At 34.1% G+C, this 20,261-nt stretch overlaps 1 protein-coding gene across 9 annotated transcripts in view; it reads right to left on the reverse strand.

The window, feature by feature from the left end:
• Window positions 1-33: 33 nt before the first annotated feature.
• KTN1 (kinectin 1) overlaps window positions 34-20,261 on the reverse strand; it is an 89,394-nt gene continuing 69,166 nt past the window's right edge. For 5 of the 9 annotated variants that reach the window (XM_019725776.2, XM_019725770.2, XM_074327441.1 and 2 more), the window contains 11 exons: window positions 18,903-18,992; window positions 14,661-14,741; window positions 13,642-13,731; window positions 13,421-13,513; window positions 12,003-12,074; window positions 11,673-11,756; window positions 11,430-11,513; window positions 8,805-8,888; window positions 6,809-6,901; window positions 5,834-5,951; window positions 374-511 (listed from right to left, as the gene is read on the reverse strand). In XM_019725776.2, coding sequence (XP_019581335.2) covers window positions 507-511; window positions 5,834-5,951; window positions 6,809-6,901; window positions 8,805-8,888; window positions 11,430-11,513; window positions 11,673-11,756; window positions 12,003-12,074; window positions 13,421-13,513; window positions 13,642-13,731; window positions 14,661-14,741; window positions 18,903-18,992 — 894 coding nt within the window. In that variant the 3' untranslated portion in view covers window positions 374-506. Of the gene's footprint in view, window positions 512-5,833; window positions 5,952-6,808; window positions 6,902-8,804; window positions 8,889-11,429; window positions 11,514-11,672; window positions 11,757-12,002; window positions 12,075-13,420; window positions 13,514-13,641; window positions 13,732-14,660; window positions 14,742-18,902; window positions 18,993-20,261 lie in introns of all 9 variants that reach the window. The other 4 variants (XM_019725778.2, XM_019725774.2, XM_074327442.1 and 1 more) reach the window with 2 other exon arrangements.

A 20,261-nucleotide genomic window follows, 5' to 3' on the forward strand; every position in this document is an offset into this window, starting at 1 on the left:
ATCTGTTAAAGCTCAATGAAATTAAAACAAGTCTGAATAATAAGCATCCCTTTATTTGCCGGCGCCATTACAAAACCGATTACATTAGCAACAAAAGTGTTTTCTTGAGTTGAAGTCAGAGGCAGTTACTCCCCAAAATGTTAAGTAAAACAGTGTACAACATCAGTATTAAAATGTTAAATTTTACATTGTCTTTACCACTTTTGATCTTCTGAACAATTTTATTGAGCAAAATAAGATAAAAGATTACATGTTTATTTTATCTTCAGGAATGTAAAGGTCTAATTATTCAAACAGTTTTTATTATAAAACTAAACTCTGAAGGTGTCTACAGAGTTGGCTTTTTTTCTCTCTCTTTAAATCAGTAGTCTAACAAGGATTAGAAAAGACAAAACTCTGTTCAGTGTTTCTGACGAAGTAGAAAGGGTGAAAACATAAATAAGGCTTTAATTTGGCAAAATATAATACAATGCCTCCTGTTATCCTTGAATGGTTTCCCAATTACTTCACTCTGTAAAAGATCAGAAAGAAAGAAATTCATTTTAAAACAAAGCAGCACAAGGCAATCAGAAGACATCGGTCAAACACCAAAAGTATATATTCCATTTGATCTAGCATGGCCCTTTCAACTAGGATCAAAGCACTTAATATTAATGATAATCTAAAACGAGAGAAAAACCTCAGAATTCAGAAGAAGCTTTTATGTGGATTTTAAAATATGTGAGCCAAAACCTCACCAAATTGAGAATAATATAGGGATTTTTAAATCCTATTAAAAACATTTACAAGAACAACATTGGGAATCTATTTTTATTAGTTTTACTCAAAAGAATTGTAAACTATTACGGTGAGTAAGTAGCTCTGAAAGGAGAGACTGAAATTCATAATTCTCCACCCATGAATAAATAATTTAAGTTTCAGACATAGATTTTTCTGAGGTCATATGAAGCTTTCCAAGTCAGATAAAATGACTAAAAAACGCAGCATGTGAATTTTGATTGGATCCTAGTTTGGGAAAAATAAAAAGATATTTTGGGTGTAACTGGGAAACTTAATATGGGTTTATACTGGATGATATTATAGAACTACTGTTTCATTTTTTGGATGTGACAATGGTCCTATGGATTTGTAAGAGAACGCCTTTTTTTAGGAGATGCACAGGGAAGCTAAAGTGCTCAGGGATAAAATGTCATGATATCCAAAAATCACTTTCAAATGGTTTCTCATCAACAAAGTATGTATACAGATAAAGAGAGATGAAGCAGGTTAGGGGTGTGTAAATACACTATTCTTTCAACTTTTCTTTGTGTGTGCAATTTTTCAAAATAAAAAGCTGTGGAGAAAAGAAGCAATTAGAAAGTTAAAAAGCAAAGTTATCACTGGCTATCATGATCTCTAATTATAAAACCAGATTAACCGCTAACCAGAAAGTCTACATAGCCCACTAGTACACTAAACTATGAAGTGCTCTGTAAACACATTACAGAACATAAAAACCTGATCCATATGATAGTCAAGTGTAGAAATAAAAGCTAGATTTTATCTGGAACGTTAACTCTTATACTTCAATAGCACTTACAAAAGAACTTTTTTCTTTCAGAAAAGAGAGACAGCTGCATCATAAGAAAAAAAACTGTCAAAGGGAGTAGCGAGAGCACATACATACAAAACACACAGACAAAACTTCACCTGTTTTTTCTGTATAACATCAAGAGCCTCTCCAATTCACTGTTGACAAACTGAATACCAACTTTTGGGAAAAGTCAGAATTGACTGAAGAAAGTGTACGAGGCTGGCAACAAAGGCTTAGGCAGTATGGGGAAAACAGAAAGCAGTGCCACAGGGTTCAGAGCACAGTGTCTGAATTAGAGAAAAGTACCGATTAAGAAGAGCACAGGCCCTGGGCCCAGACCACCTTGTTAAATCCCAGCTCACCCAGTTACTAGCTGTGTGACCTTGGGCAGGTTACAGAACCTCTTTCAGTCCACTGTAAAATGGGAATAAAAACTGAATAATAACACCACCTACCTACTGCCCTGGGTTCTTGTGAAGACTGAAGGTAATGACTACATGTTAGAACTTGCTCATGCTTAGAGGCATTAATCATCAAGTGTCAGCTATCTAAATCATCGTCTTCCCTCCACAGGATTCTACAAACTGGGGCCAAGGTGAGGGAACCTGACTGTTAGGGTCTGAATGTCTGTGTCCCCCAAAATTCGTATGTTGAGATTCTAACCCCCAATGTAATGGTATCTGGAAGTGGGGCGTCTAAAGACTCCAGTCATGAATAGGATTAGAGGCCTCGTAGAAGGGACCCCAGAGACATTCCCTGCCCCTTCTGCCATGTGAAGACACAGCGGGAAAATGGCTATCTTTAAACCAGGAAGCAGGTTTCCTCAGACACAGACAGAACCTGCTGGCGCCTTCATCTTGGACTCCTCAGCCTCCACAACAGTGAGAAGTAAGTTGTTTAAGTCTACGGCACTTTGTTACAGCAGCCCAAACAGACTACAAAGCTGGGATAATGAAGTTTTCTGATACAGTCACATATACACTTAGAACACTAAGAAGCCAGACAAATATGAAACGTTAAGGAAAAGTAGATACCTGGGGGGAAAGTAGACTATAAAATACTGGTGTTGCCAGTCCAAAGCTACAACAAATTATTAATAAAAAAAAAAAAAAGTGGGGCAATGACCACTTTCTTTTGGGGGAAGGGGGGAAGAGGGATAGGAGATGAGTAGGAAGACTTCCAAAAGAAAAGGAAGGCTGGGGGCGGCCACATGGCTCAGTTGGTTAGAGCGCGAGCTCTCAACAAGGTTGCTGGTTCAATTCCCACATGGGATGGTGGGCTGTGCCCCTGCAGCTAAGACTGAAAACGGCGACTGGACTTGGAGCTGAGCTGCGCCCTCCACAACTAGATTGAAGGACAATGACTTGGAGCTGATGAGCCCTGGAGAAATACACTGTTCCCCAATATCCCCCAATAAAAAAATTTAAAGAATGTTTAAAATAAGAAAAGGAAGGTTAAGGTTTTACAAATTAAGGATAGAAGATAAATACACTTACCCTTACAGTTCACAGAAATGCTAAGTACTGTGAGTATCTGTATATTAGGATTTAGAAAACTAAATTACTGCATATCCCTTCTTTCATTTTTGTCTTTAAAAATAGCTTTTCCCTTTGTGAATATGTACAACATCACCTTAAACAATTCATATGTACTTAGTGTATACTAAAAAGAAGTTTCTTGATATCAGATTTTAACCTATTCCCTACATTCTGATTAAAAAATTTATATTTACAACTTAATCATCCAGTAGGAGTTTTAAGAGTTCACAAGAGGAAGAATATATTGAGCAAAAATAATGGCTGAAGTTAAAACCTGAGAGGAACACAAACATTTAATGAAGAGCTGTGGGAACCAAGGGATCCGTAAGGAAGGGTTAGCATCGTCAATGCTGGGTAAAACCTATGGAAGGACAGCGTTCTCAAGTGCCTGGTGAGCCTCTACCTTCACACAATCCATCCCATACTTCTGACGCTCAACTACCCCTTCACTTGTCAAATTTGGGCTCATGGTCATCAGCTGACAAAAGAATGCCGAGTTATCACTTAGGGAGCTGCCTGCCAAACAATATTCGGTTTCAGCTGTGTTGCCAGAGTATATATATATTTATTTTAACAAATGACCATAATTTTGTACATCAAGTAGGAAAAAAAAACACCTGAAAAATAAAAGTATTATTACCAATGATCAATGTAAATGTCAACTTTAATAAGATTAAGACAAATCTGGAAACAGGCAAGCCAAGGATGGTTCACAAGATTTATTATGAGCATCCCATGTGCTTGGCAAGAAAAATACTAAAGAACTCCTTTGAGATGCTGGAGAGATACTACCGACGAAGTCTAATGACAAGAGGTAATAGGAGATCTCATAATTTTTTAAGCTCTCAGAAATGACCCCCTTCCCTTTTAACATAAAGGCCTATAGACAGACTTCAACATATTTAGCATATTTCATAACTATTTTCAGTATCTTATTTGCAAAAGGAGGGCATTTATTAGCTCTTGCAATTAGGAAATCACTAATGACCTCAGCAAAAAACGGTTTCATTGGAACGGCAGGAAGAGAAGCCATTTTAGAATAATGATGGAGTTAATAGCAAGTAAAGAAGTAGACATTGTAAGAAAGTTTATTTAAAGAATCTTTGCTAAACAGTCAAGTAAAAAATATAGGGTGGTAACCTAAAGGAAGTGCGTGGTTAAAATAAGACATTTGAGCATGTTTTCAAGACTCAACAGAAGGAGCATGTGTAGAGAAGAGAGTAGAGCTGAAGACATGAGAAAAGGTGTTTCAGTGTGAAGCAGGAGGCAGTTATTTCCTAATTGGGGGAAGGGGAATAAAGTGGCAGAAGTGTAACTTCTAGGCAACTGAAAGGTCAGCTTACTAAAGCTAGAAGACTAAGGTATAATTATTTTTGCTGACAGGTTAAAAAAAATGAGCTGGGTTTATGTGAAAATTCTTAGAAGTAACTAATGTGAAACAGCATTTTAAAGGACAACGTATGCTAAAGCAGGCCAGAAGACAATTAGTCTATAAAAGTGAGACAGAATGCCCCTGTAATCAAAACGGTGGTCCATCCCAACTTTTCCAGGACATATAACCTATCCTGAGGCCTCTCTACAGCCTTATGAGTCTTAAGTTTGGGTTCTGAAAGGAACAATTCAGTGATGAGTTCCCCTTTGTGTTGCACAGGCCATTCTACTGATCTCCAGGATACCATGATTATTTTAAAACAAAGAACTTCAAAAGAAGACTATTGGAAGCAGTCAGTGCATACTGGAAGATCCTAACTACCCAAGGCAGTATGATTTAAGTCATCCTTAAAACAGGTAAAACCCAGGACTCTATCAACCAATCAATCTATATTCACCAGCTGAAATACATGTCATTTTTGGAATATTTTTAACATTCTTTACAATTTTTAAGTATAACTGACATACAATATTATATTAGTTTCAAATGTAAAACACAATGATTCAAAATTTATGTACCTTACAAAGTTGATCACTACAATAAATCTAGCAACTGTCCCCGAACAATTATAGAGGTATTACTGACTCTATTCTCTCTGCCTGTACATTACATCCCCACAAGTCATTTTTAAATGCCAACAAATCTGAACTTTCCCAAGTAATATGGGCAACAAAATTTCATAACATGGGTTGGTTAATGATGGGTTTATCTTCAATTAAGACTTACTTCAGAAGTAAAATAAATGGATTTGATTAACTATAAGCAAACACAACCCAGCTTCCAATTAAAAGAAATTGTGATGATTTGATTTTCAGTTAAGCATCTTAACTTGGTAAAAACTTTACAATCACTTTATTATACAAAGTCCAAAAAAAAAACAAAAACAAAAAAAAAAACCCACAAAAACAACCGTCACAGTGATACTTTACCAGAACTAAGATCAGGATAAACTAAAGAAGCAGCTGCAGACATGGCAATGAACAAAACCTAGGTAAACAAGTTTCTTAGAAGAGCATCTGTTTTATATAAAGGGCAAAAGAGGCAAAGCTATAGGGATTTTTGTTTATTTTTTTCCTCCTCCAAGCTACAAGTCCAAAATATATACAAGATGGAAATAAAACTCCAAGAAAGCGAAAGCTGTCATCTGAAGTTCTGAGAGTGATAAGACTGAATATTTCCACTAGTGCAATGACAGGTCCTATACTAATGGTAAACACACTGCACACACCTCTCGTGCATACACTACATCAATTACCCACAGACAGACAGCAATATTTCAGTTATTCTTACCTAATACCTGGTAGTGTTCTTTCTTTGTGAGCTCTTCGTTTACTGCCTGAAGCAACTGCTGTAACTGTGTTACAGTCTGATTTAGACTTACAGACATTGTCTCCTTCTCAGTAGACCCCTAAAAAGAAGATGGAAGTAATGAAAAATTCCAAACACAAGGAAAGGGCATTTGCAACCAAAAACTGAAAGTAATTTATTGTTGTTTTAAATACTAACGTGAAAAATCTGGAAAATGACATGAAAATCAGGAATAAAAACCACATAAATAGTGTTTGCTACCTAGTGGTGCAAATTAGTTTGCACCAAAGAAAGCAATGTCATAAATTTTGTCACTGGGCCACAAAGGGGAAAATCTAGAATCTATGAATATCAGATACAAATCCATTCCTCCTTTCAGAAAAAGAATTGCAAGGCATCAAAGGAGAGCACATTCATAACAGTAAAAATAAGAGTAAACATAGACTGAGCTCTTACCAAGTGCTAAGTACTGTTGTGTTACCAATTATTCTAAGCGGTTTATATAGTAACTCATTCCTTTCAACAATTCTACAAGATAGGTACTGTTATCATTGCCATTTACAAAAGGGGCAACTAAAGCACAAAGAACCTAAGGAATTTGCCTCAAGTCATACAGCTACTAAGTAGCAGGGCAAGGAATTTTAACAGAAGCCATCTAACAAGAGTCTATACTCTTGAGCAGTATACTCCAATACTTCCCAACACAAACCTTAAAATTAACATATCTCACTAAGCTAAAGTGAAAACAAACATTAATAACAACACTTCTTTAAGTGTTATTATTTAAGAGAGAGAGTATCTCAAGGAAAAGATGACCTTCAATTAAGAATGCAACACAACTGATAGAAACAACACAAAGGCATTTTTAAGTCAGAGATGGATCTTGTACATATTTTATTCTTCACATAATTTATAAGGTAATGAGCTCAGAAATTTGAGGTTAAAGAAAATGCATACCGTTTCTGAGGAAACATCACTATTCTCAATAACAGTAGTATCTCCAGCAGCTTTTACTATTTTTGACTGGATAAGATCCAATGACTGTTGAGCCTGTAAGGAAAGCAATAAGGTAGCCTCCAAATACAACTGATAATCAAATATACACAAGAAAAAAATAGTGATTTTCTTACATATTTTGTACAAAATTAAAGGTCTTCTAACAATACAATGTAAAGCCAACCTATTCCGTTTTTTTCTCCAAAATGAAAACTGCTTCTCCCCCACCAGATTACAAAACACATGGCTCACTATTTAAGAAAGTTCAAACAATACACAGTTGATATTTAGGTTAATGTTAGTCTAGATCAGAGATCAGCAAAATCTAGCCACAGCCTGTTTTTGTACAGCTCATAAGAATGGTTTTTACATATTTAAAGACTCATGTTAGACACAAAGAAGAGTATGTGAGAGAAAGCACATATGGGCCACAAATCCTAAAATAGTTTGGATCTATTAGATCCCTGTTCTGTACATATATGGGTGAATAATAAATTGGCAGAAATTTTTATATAAATGGTCTTTTAACATACATGCTGTTTTATACTTGCTTGTTAACTTTTTTATGTCAATAAATATTATGTGTGTTTCCAATCAAATGTTGCACAGTATTTCTATTACAGATATGGGCCGGTTCACTGTAACCTACTATTGGTGATTTTAGCCATCATAAATAACGAGCCGTCTGGCCAAAATAATTCTCCAGATAATCCACCAAAAGAAAACAGTTTATTCGGGAAAAGAAAAAGAAATGGAACCACTAAGGGGTGCAACCACACTCCTGCCCGGAGGGCAGTCCTCTGTGGCAAGCAGGGAAAAAAAAGGGGGGTGGGGTGGGCGGGTGCAGACCCAACATGGCTTCTTCCCTTTATTTCCACCCACCCCCTCCTCGGAGGTTACCATAGAGTTCAATAGGAAGTCAAGACTAGAGAGCCAGCAAGGGGTCCAGCTCCACCCACAGACCCATAGTCCTCCCTTCTCTATAGTTAAGTGTCTTAAGATGTCAGTTTACTTTCAACACACGGCATATCCATTACCTTTGAGCACCTGTTTAGTATCCTTAAAGTACCTTCTGAGAAACTAAACTGCTAGGCTAAAACTGCATGTTTTATATTTTGATCAAAAGGTCAAAAATTAAAATCACTTATCAAAGAAAATCAGGTTGTTCAATCTTGACAGTGTATCATGTACCTAAGTTTGAGCTCTAAAACAAACTTAAGTTTCCATTTTATTTACTGGTAACACTAACACCAAAATAATGCAAAGCAATTCTGGATTCCTAGACTTATGCATAACAATCGTAAGCTATAATCATACAGAATCAACAAAAATATTTCTTCGAACTTTTGAAAAAGTAACGTATTTGTTTTGCTAATGACTGTATCTCCCATAAACACAATCATAGCTCTAAAGCAGCTTTAATATAAGCATACACAAATTACACTATCAAATATACTTCAGATTAACAAATATTTTTCAACCTAATGTAAAGAATAAAAAATGCAATCCTAAAAATTGCCTATTATATGAGATTAAGAAAAATGTATTTCTACAAATAAATGAAAAGAACACACTTCTGAAACATCAGAGGTCTGTCTATCTATACATATCTTTTAGGTTCATAAGCACAAACGATTGATTAACTAAGCAAATCCCAATAAAAAAATAGGAATGTTAACCAAATTTTAAAAAAGAATAACTTCAATTAAATTTAAAGTTTAATCTATACTTTATAAAGAAATTAATTATACAAATGTTATGAAACAATGAAGTAAATTAAGAATGGAAAAAGAACCCAAAAGAATTAGTTCTAAAAATTGTGTAACAGCTTAAATTTATAAACAAATTAATATAATGATGCAAAGGAATAAATCCAGAATTAGCACCCTGTTTGCTTAAGATTCAAGGCACAACACAGCACGATGATATGGCACCTTCTAGACAAGCAGTGTCTTACCTTATGCAAGTCACCAGCTACCTTCTGTCTTTCACTTTGTTCAGTTCTAAGCTTTTTGACTGTTTCGTTTAACTGTGTTTTTAGCTGTAAAAATAAAGGAACATTACAATTAACTTAATTTGCATCCTTCTTTGATTATGCAGAGATCCCTAGGAGTAAAGAATGAATGAGAAAGAATGGGATCTCTAACAGTTATTATGCACAGTGGATTAGCCAATTTGCTGCACCAGAAGTATAGAAAAGCGAAGCAGTGGAGGTTCCCATCTGTAAAGCTAAACATCAGAAAAGCTATAAAACAGAACTAGAGTTTAGAGTAGAAAGCTAGGAATGTAAAAACAAAAGCATCAAATTCCAGTAAAGTGTCTTTTACTATTCATAAAGTAGTACATTCATATTTAAAAGGCAAGTAGCCAGAAATTTTACTAATTAGTTTTTACGTTTTCTTGACCTATACAGTTCAGTTAAGAGTCAACTGTTTAATACTTCAAGACATTGAACAGAAGGTTACAAATCTAGTAAAATGAAAACTTTAAAAATTTAAAGGTTGATTATCATTTAAGATATCGCTGAAGAAATCAGTGCAAGCTTACACTGGCCTAATTATACCTACAAGTAATGTCTTAAGATATACTTCTCAATAATCTGTCAAAACAGTAATAAAGCTCTATAAAACTCTAGTGCCAATATATGTCTCTTCTCCTGATAATTGTTCCAATTAAACATGAAAAAGGGAAATGAACTACACTGAGAAAAAAACAACTTTCTTATTAAACTCATCAAGTTAATTGATTCAGCCTCCCACCCATAGGCATGACATTCCAAACAGTTCTAGAGACCCAAAAAGGGGAATTAAAAGATGCTGACATTTTGAACTGGAGAGAGAATTAGTGGAGGACATTCCATTTGGAAATTTTATTTTTAGAACTCTATTTAAATACCCAAATGCTTCCGTTTTTGCTCCTTTACTTAACTCTAATTTGATACAACAGAGAAGTTATTCTCTGGCCTATGAACATACAATGTATGTGTAGGCAAACAAAACTATTTTATCTTAAAATGTGGCAACAGTTTTCCCAAGCAAACAGAGTAACAGAAAACCTAAAATAAAGATTACAAACTCAAGGCAAAAAAACACAAAGAAACAAACAAGAAGTCCACTCAAAATGACCTCCTGACAGAAGTCAAGGAACAACAAATGCAAAGAGAACATCAGGCTGAATGAAGACTCAACCAGAATCCTGTGGGTTTGATGCTACTGAGTTAGCCACCAAGCACCAAAGTTAAAAGTAGTATCTCCCAATAACTAGTTAGAAATTATTTTTTTAAAACAAATTATAAAGTTTATACTGGTGGCATAGCACAGTCCTGATCTGCATAATGTGCAGCAAACATATGTATAAAACTAGTCTTACACTGTAGTGGGAATGATTCAATTAAGGCAAAACGAAAGTGAATAAAACAAAAATTTTATTTAAAAAATAAACAGGAGTGTGGGAGGCTCTAGGTCTACATTTCATAGAGCCCTAATCTGAAAAGTGATTCCCATAAATCATTGCATAACACAGAAGACCAACCACAAATGAATGCGTTAATAAGTTTTCTTTGGTACATACCGTGTTTCCCTGAAAATAAGACCTAGCCAGACAGTCAGCTCTAATGCGTCTTTTAAAGCAAAAATTACTGTAAGATCCAGTCTTATTTTACTATACAAGACCCGGGTCTTATAGTAATTTTTGCTCCAAAAGACATGTTAGAAGCTGATTGTCTGGCTAGGTCTTATTTTTGGGGAAACAGGGTAACAGCAGTACTAATAAGAAAATTCCAAACTGAGCAAAGATAATTTGAGGTAAGAAGAAAACTTACTGTAATCTTCCTAGAGTTTATTCACATACTTTAAAAAAATTTAATCATATGCTATAACAATTTTTAAGTCACAGAAAGACATGATTGTTTTCTAAATATACTACAAGATAGTCATATTTAACAATTAAGTCTGTCACAGTCAGTATAAATTTCCAGAAAACAAGAATGGAATACAGGATACTCTATTTCTTTATAAGACATTTAGCTAACTTTAGTCTACAGTTGTATGATTACTACACTCTAAATAATATGTTGACGATAAAAAATTTCACAAGCTTTTTGTTATCTATTATCTATAGAAAGACCAGTTAAAATAATCCAATAAAATTGGATTATTGCCCTTGAATGGAGTACACATCTTCAACCTTTAATAATCTTCCAGGTTAAAAAAATGAAAGATCCAGTTAACTATGGTAACTCTGAGAATTTCCATAACTCAGCCAATCTTTACCTGTTTGTTTCATTTATTCACTGAAAATAATGTTGTTCAAGAAATTAGGTTTTATAAAACACAGACAGTTTTTTTGAAAAAGAGTTGCAAGCCAAACATGCCACTGTTAGGAGCTAAGAAAGGAAGAATCATCTTAGGAGTCAAGAAAAGAAAGATCATCTTAAGAGTCACCAGAATATGAAGATCATCTTATACTTATAAAATGCCAAGCTAAAGATGTTAGCAAGGAGGTAAAGTCTGCATGGTTTCTCCACATCAACACAAGTGTTTCCAGAGCCTACTTGATACCTAGTGGAGAATAAGCTTCTTACCAAATTAAGCTCTTCATTCTGTCTTACTGCTTCAGAATATGAATCATCAAGTTTTTTCTGCAATTCAGTCAACAGATCTTTCAGCTGCAATGAAGTTTAGAGTTTAAGATTGATCTTGTGATAGCCCATGTTACGTATGCTACGTGGAAGCTCGGCCACAAACAACTTATATTGAAATATTGTATCACTCTGTTATAAACTTCATTTAAATTGAAAAGGATGAAAAAATTCTATTGTAAGTACCTCTCTGACTTCTGTGACATAGGTAGATCGTTCAATTTCTGCCTTCTCTAGTTCCATTTCCAAATGTTCTCGTTCGCGTCTCAACTAGCAACGCAACAAAGAAGGAAAAGTTAACAAACACATTTAAGATTTCTTTGCGTGCTTCCTCACAATGGAGTTCTGACACTTATGAATATAAAACTGTATCATTTCAAACACTACCCAAGATATTCTTAAATGCATAACAACTGCACCAGCAGATTAAAGAAATCTTAAAACAAAGAACTTAAGACAAAATGAGGCCTTAAAAATGAGGCCATAGTTTTTAAGTCAAACAATGAAATAACATACATTTTCAATATCTTTATTTTCTCTTCTTAATCGCTCTAGCTCTTGTTCCGAAGATGTGAATGACAACTGCATCTGAAATGTGAAACAATTATGTAACCAAGTAAACCACCAAAGATATAGAGGCTTCTATTTTCTAGAATGTTAACCAATTAGACATTTCAGAGGTTTCTGAAATGCATCTCATTTAAAGCCATACTAAATTTTAAAAGAGCTTAAAAATGAGAGCATCATATTTAACTTGATTTTTGAGGTCAAAAACTATGCCATTTGCATGGCATTATACTAGGCCCAGCTAAAAGGGCTCAATTTTTTAAAAAAACTGATAACTGGTTATATTTAATCTCCAAATGCGTCAACATATAACACCGTCAGCAACCCTAAATTCTGCACAGGTGGCACAGGAAAATATGAGATGTGATTAAAAAACACAGTGAATGTTTAAATTTAAAAAAATTTATTACAGTAAAAGACACACTGCAGTTAATCACCCTCAAAATATTACCCCTTGCTTCGAACACACTTATCCCATCGTTCTGGCCACTTTCTGAAACAGTTCTGGAAGTCCTCTTTCTTGAGTGTCTTTAGTTGTGCTGTCGTGTCTGCCTCAATGTCCTGAATCAATTCAAAACGTTTTCCTTTCATGGTCATTTTGACTTTGGGGAAGAGCCAGAATCTCACGGTGCCAGAGCCAGCGAATAAGGTGCATGAGGACACACCGTAATGTTTTTATTTGACAGAAATTGCTGTATAACAGAAGCAACGTGTGACACAGAGCACTGTCATGATGGAGGACAAAGTAAAGACACTCATACTTCCAGAACTGCTTCAGAAAGTGACAAGAATGATGGGGTGTGTTCAAAGCGAGGGGGAGTATTTTGAGGGGGATTCATGGCAACATGTTTTTCACCGTAATTTTTTTAAATTTAAACATTCACTGTACCTTTCGATCATACCTCATAAAGGAGCAACAGATGACACTTTTTACCCCACCCAAATAAATGGGAGAAAAATAAGACTGCACCATAACATCCTGGTTTCAGGAAGAGTAGTAGGACTTATGTACCTTTTCTTGACTATTGTATCATGGACCACAATACAATTTTTTAAAATTCATTTTGAACCCCCAAATTCTTTACCTCATGTTATCTCACAGTTCTGCAGCTTTCAAAGCACTTCACACTTTTTATCATTACCCCTTTAGTCATACTCTAAGTCCGTGATTTTCAATTTGAGTGGGAATCAGAATCACTTGGGGGGTTCTTTAAACACAGATTGCTGGCCGCCCAGAGTTTCAGATTCAGTAAGTCTTGGGTGAGGCCCAAGAACATGCATTTCTAACAAATGCCCAGGTGATGCTGATGCTGCAGGTCAAGGCCCACACTCAGAATCACTGCTCTAAGCAATTCTTTTTTAAATACCTGTTTAATAATCTTTTGTGATTCATCGACCTTAACTTTCCATTTATTTTCTTCTTGCTCCACACTTCTCTGTAGCTTCTGTAAAATTCCTTCCTATGGACAAAAGTACAGTTGTAATGAAAAATTCATGTTCTATTGCCATAACAAACTATTTAAGCCACTAAGGAATAAGTTAATTATTTAAAAATGAAACCAAACATAGATTAAAAATCATTTCCTACTGTTTCTGCAAGGACGGATTTATATTTTTCACATTCTAGCTGTAACAATGTGTGCATTTCATCAGCTTCCTTCAACTTGTGCTCTAGAACCTGCAAAAAATGAAATAAAGAAAAATTCTCTGGTTTTATCAGAGAGTTCTGTGCCTCAAATTTGTTTCAGTACTTACTGGTATATTATAACAAATGGTTTCTAACTATTTTATAATGAAACACTACATTTCAACCTTCTTAAAGAGTAATGAAGCTCAATGACATTGTTGGTCATTTGCTATTTGCTAATAAAATTCTCCAAGGCTGCTTACTACAAAACATATTAGACAATTTTATAATGAATAGTCTTGTTACTCTTTAGCAGGATGGTAAAATCAAAGTAGACTCACATATGAAGTAAGGGTGTAATTAATGCCTATGCTACACCACGGGAAAGGGGATTTTATTAAATAATTCTTTCTTTTCTTCTTCTTTTTTTTGTTTTTAAGGAGAGCGCAGCTCACTGTGGCCCATGCGGGTACCGAACCAGTAATCTTGCTCTAACCAACTGCGCTAATTGGCCACCCTCAGCTAAGCGGCCACCCCGGGAGAGGGGATTTTAATCTCCCAAACTTCAGTAGTCAAGAATTGCAACACGTCTAGGTTCTCAACACTCTTAATGATGTATTTGGGGATACTTTAGCAAACCAGTCAGTTTCTCCCCACCTACCTCAACTGATCTTTACTTTTTAAATCCAGGCAAAAAAGAGTAAGAGATAGTTAAATATTCAGTTTTAGAAATGATTAATATACAGAGTTAAAGGAATGGCAAACACTAACTTTGCATACAAATCAAATGCAAGGAAGACTAACAACATTTCCACCACAATTTACACAAAATGAAATCACCTTCTTATACTCTCAAAAAATCATAGTCTACTCAAAATATATCTTTCATCTTTTTTTTCCAAGCTCATAAAGACAAATTCTGATTTACTTCTTTTTTCCAAGTTTGGTTAAAATACAGATACTTCATTTCTTAAACGAACCTTAACCTCCTCTGAACCAGAAGTTTCAGTTACACATTCCTTTGCCTTTTTTTCAAATCCACGCAACCATTCACTGTAACTCTGTAGAGAAGAAAAATAAAAATAACCAATTTCAGAAAATACCTAAATGAAATAGGTGAATAATTTTAAATAACCAAACTAGATGGTTATTAAAGAAACCTAAATAAACAGCACCCCTCTGGAAACTTCAAGAAAAAAATGTAAGTTGCAAGTTGTACATAACCCAGCTTTGAAAATAAACACTAAAAATACATATGTACTACCATCAAAATTAAATCTTATTTACCCAGATCAAGGATTTTGCAACTGAATTCCGGACTTATAGGTAGATGATCTGGGCTCAAATCCAGCCTCTCCCACTTACAAGCACCAGAACTAATAGATTTGATCTTTAAAACACCTAGAATGAATAATTTTTCAAAACTTTTTTTCACCATTTCTTGAAACCAAGTATTTTGACTTCATAAACTAACAGTTTAACTGAAGATACTCTATTCAGAAGATTTCAAATTCTATGAAGGTGCTGCAGGGATTCTGAAAATACTTCAAAAGAAATATGTGTTATACAGTGCTTTTAAACTCATAATGGGAAATGATAAGACTACAAAAACATTTACTTGTTTCAACCAACAAAAACTCTGTTTGTCTTGATACGTTAGGTGATGCAAACATAAGTTGTTATTCTAAATTTTGGAATAAATTAGTCTATATTTTTGATACTTCTCTGAATTTTAAACTCAGAGTATTTGTTAGATACTTTAAATCAAATTTCCTTTTATTCCTCTTTTAAGTCCTTGGTTTAGTTTAATCCAAGAAAAAAGAACACAGTGAAATTTCTATTAACTGTTCTAATTTAAAGCTTTAGTTATGTAGCTGAATCATGATTTTCTATACTCTATCAAATAAAAATAGAAAACAAAAAAATTAGATCCTGAAATCACCCCATAGTACAATAGTATAATACCCTATAGCACAAATTAGTCAAAAAGGCCTCTCCTATTTAAAAAAAAATTACATCCTCATATATAAATTTGAACCAAGACTAAATGGACACTATTAAAATCCCACTTAGCTTCAAATACTGGGATTCAATATAAATTAGTCAGCTGAAAAACAGATTTAGTTCTTTAAAGTTTATAAACCTTCTAGGTCATATAATTTAGATGTCCCCTTTGCTGATTTGCTTAGCAAAAAAGCAATAGGAAATATTATAATAAAAAAATTACTTCACGTATAAAAGCCCTTTTATATCTAATTATATCATCTTGTCATATTAAATTTAATTATCACTTTATCTCAAGGTAAATAGCTCATTACCTTTCATATCTTTGAAACCTAAACTGCTAGACCCTACGTAGCACATAGGAAGTATAATGTATTTCTTAAATACAGAGTACATGCAGCAATATTCAACTTTTAACAAGTAGGTAAACAAAAGCCATTATCATCACCTATGTCTTACAGTGATTTATAAATAGTTACAGTGTCGAAAAGATTTGGATGTTGAGGGTAGGTAACATTGCTGTTAACAATGAATTTGTTACATCAGAAAGAAATTTTAATGCTGGTGACCTTACCCAATCTTTAAAGAATACAAATTATAAATCATTAACTCTCTTGGTTCATAAAATACTGCCAAATAAATAAATACCCAAATTTCATTTCCATGAAGTAATAAAATATAAAGCAGGAATAAATAAAAACAGGTATAGCCACAAAGGAAAAAATATGAACTATATGAATAACAACCCCTTCTTCTAAGGTTAACATAAGAACAACACTAGACCTGGCAATGTATTCATATATTTGCCCAATGCAAGTTATTTCATCAGTTCAACCCACAACGGTAGGTATCTACTAATTGATCAAACCTGAATATATCCTTAGTGGTTCCGACAGAAACAAAAAATCCTTTGCTTCTTGTGCAAGTTAAATGCAGACTATACAGAGATATAATCTAAGAGAATAGGCAGCTAAACTCAGACTTACACATAGAACAGGCCATTAAGTTTACTGACACCACACCCATCGCCCACAGAAAGAGCCAAGAGCTCCTTGGAGAATAGCTGATTCTAAGTTTGGGGCAGGAAATGTATATACTAGACGATAAACTGGGAACATCTCATCATACCACAAAACAAAGACGCTACCAAAGCTTAGCAGGGCTGTGTCAAAGGATTTGGCAGCCAGCTTAAAGAAGCTCCAATGGCCATGGAAAGACAAGCAGACCTTATAGATCTCCTGATGGAAGTGCACAACGCTGCCCATGAAGTTGTCTTGCCCCTACCTCATCCTGCCCACAAATCAGGCCTCTACTGGCTACCAACTTATGGAATACACAAAGGACAGAAGTACATACTGGCATGACTGGGATCCAGTCAGCCAAATCCAGACAGAGAAAATGCATAGGAAACCACCAGGTTTTTTAAAAAGGGGGTGGGGGATTGCTGACAAATAGAAGGTAATAGAAAAGATCTAAGAGACATCTTAAACGGATTAAATGTTAACCTTATTTGGGTCCTGACTAAAACAACCTACAATAAGTAGTTATTATTTCATTAAAACAGATAATTTATGACAATGGAGAACTGTGAGTATTGACTAAATGTATAAAATTAAGGATTTTTTAAAAATGTACCATATTTTGCCATGTACAATGCTCACTCTTTTGCCCAAATTTGCAAAGGAAAAATAAGGATATGCATTATATATGGGTAGTACTAATTCCGTATCTATATAAATGTTTTTAATTTTTTATTTATGCTTATGAGTTAAACATGTAACTCTAGAAATCAGTAGCAATATCCATATGCAAAATAATACCCTGGAATATGATAATCAGTTTTGTTTACAACGAATTTGCAATGATAAAGAGTTCTTGGCCTCCAATGACGTGTAAATATCGTAAATTTGTTACTGGTACCTAAAATTTCTGGGACCTTGTATCTGTTCTTGTGTTTTATAATTATTTGTTATACAAAATTTTTTGTACCACAATTATTAAAACACAAATGCTAAAATTCCTTTATAATACAAAAAATAACTACCTAATTGCAAACAAATAAAAATTTGAATTAGGGGTGGCTGGTTGGCTCAGTTGGTTAGAGCGCAATGCTCATAACACCAAGGTCGCTGGTTCAATTCCCACATGGGCCAGTGAGCTGCACCCTCTACAACTAGATTGAAAATAACGACTTGATTTGGAGTTGATGGGTCCTGGAAAAACACACTGTTCCCTAATATTCCCCAATTTAAAAAATTTTTTTTAAATAAGTTTGAATTAAAAAATTAAAACGAAAGGTTTTTTTCTGTGGCAGTGTAGGCCAAAAATGTGGGTGTGCATTATACACAGGAGCACATTATACACGGCAAAATACGGTAATAGTTTTTTTAAAGGAATCCTTATCTTTTAGACATATGTATACAGAAATATTTACAGATAAAAATGTTCTGATGTTTGTCTTCCTTCCAAATGATCTAGAAGTGCAGGGTTGGAGGTAAAACAAGATTGTTTGTGTTACTGATCCATGCTATGCATTAGTAATTGTTAAAGTGGGATATTGGGCATATCAGGCTCATTATGCTATTCTCTGAGTATGTATACAATTTTCCATTAAAAACAAGAAAGACCTACATCATCATTTTAGGAAACTACAAGCATACTCACTGACTTTCTCTGGCCTCAAATATTCACTGTGTTAATTCTCTGAATCGAAGCAACTGTTCTCTCCTACTTAAAACACACATAACCTCAAGTAAAGCAAATTGTTCTATATTATCAAGACTTTTACTTGAAGACCAAAATCTTGAGTTTTGAAATGAAAAGAGCCTCATTCATAGCATTAAATACATTTAATTTAAAAAATAAAGTGTTCCTAAAACTATGAAGCAATCACTCAAAATGAAGTTATATTTTGAAAAAAGCCATTAAAAACATTATTGGTTTATTAACCATTAAGAATAATTCTTTCATTTACTATCCTCTAAATAATATATCTCATGTAAATTTTGTAGAATACAAAAGTATCAGCTGAATAAACAGAAATGAGTTCTGAATCAACTTATTGATCTTAACTACTCAAAAACACCCTACATTAAAAATGGAAAGGAATAAGGAATTGGTGCACTATTGAAACCAAGCACAGAGTACAGATGCTGCTCATTCACAACTTCTTGAACAATGAGAAAGATGTCATGTTTAAAAAAATAAATAAATCTTACCAAATTAGAAGAGACAGACACCTTTGGAAATAATTTTTTGAGAACTTCCTTAGCTTCCAATTCAACAGCTTCCACATGTTGTTGTCTTTCCTAAAGCAGAAGATGAACCAAATCAAACTTACAAGATCACAGAATTTAAAAAAATTTAAAAAAGGCTATGTATGCTCTTTTAAGCTCTAAGGGAGGAAAAAGTCATAGTTTTTAAAAACTTCATCTTACTAGTGATGAACATTAAAATTTCTCATTATAAATGTCAAAACACTTCCATAAGAAAAAATCTGCAAAATCTCTAAAGCATCCTAAATAACAAATAATATTTTACCTTAATCAAGCCAAGGCAACATCTGACAATTCTGACATTTTCCTTGCCATTAGAAATCAAGTGATTTGCCCTTCCAGGGACAAATTAAAAAAAAACAAAACAAAAACCCAGAATACACTTCCTGCAGCTGAAACTTTAAACTACATGTACAAAAAAACAAACAGAAAAAAAACTTTCTATAGCTGAAACAAACTACAAACTAAAGTATACATCTGGACAACATAACAGGCTTGTTGGCTGGCAAATCTCTCTACAAAAAAAAAAAAAAAAAAAAACACATCACTGATGGACTATAATGCCAAAGGATTAAAATAGCAACTTTCATAGTTCCAGCTTCAAGGTCAAGTGAAGCTACTTATGCTAAACAAAGCGGGGGGAGAGAGACAAAATTTGATGGGTGGTACATATGGGAAAAAAGAGAAGGGAAAACTAATGGCATATTACTTCGCCAATGCCAAGCCATCAAGATGACAATTTCTGACACTGTGTATGGACTCTGTCAGCTGTAAATTTAAAGTTAAGTATTACAAACACATGTCTAAATTTAGTGATTTTAAATTCAAGTCTAATGGGTATCAATTATTAACTCAAAACCATGGTTTGTCAAAATTAGGATAATGACTTGTTCACACTCCGAAATAAAAATCTAATATTCAAACTATCTCTACAAGACAAAAACCTGACACCTATAAAAATGCACATCTAAACCAAGCCAAGAAAATCATCTCAAAACAACATTTGTGAGTTCAACAGGTGATGAGAAGGCAAGCAAGCTAGAAAGATCTCAATCCTATTTTTCCCCCACGATTTAAATATGATCTTGGAAATCTATTACAGATTTAAGATGCACACACTTCAATTTAAGAAAATCTAATAACATGAAAATCTGAAGTTACTCAATAAAAGCTAGAGATTAATCATATTCTGTATATACAAAAAGCTGTGACTTTATTCAGCATTAGTGGCAGGATTTTTAAAATGGATGTTTTAATGGAGTACTGTCAATAATTCAATAAAGTCTACTGTTTTTAGGGAAT

This window comes from Rhinolophus sinicus, linkage group LG03 (assembly GCF_036562045.2).
Source record: "Rhinolophus sinicus isolate RSC01 linkage group LG03, ASM3656204v1, whole genome shotgun sequence".
Classification (NCBI taxonomy): domain Eukaryota; kingdom Metazoa; phylum Chordata; class Mammalia; order Chiroptera; family Rhinolophidae; genus Rhinolophus; species Rhinolophus sinicus.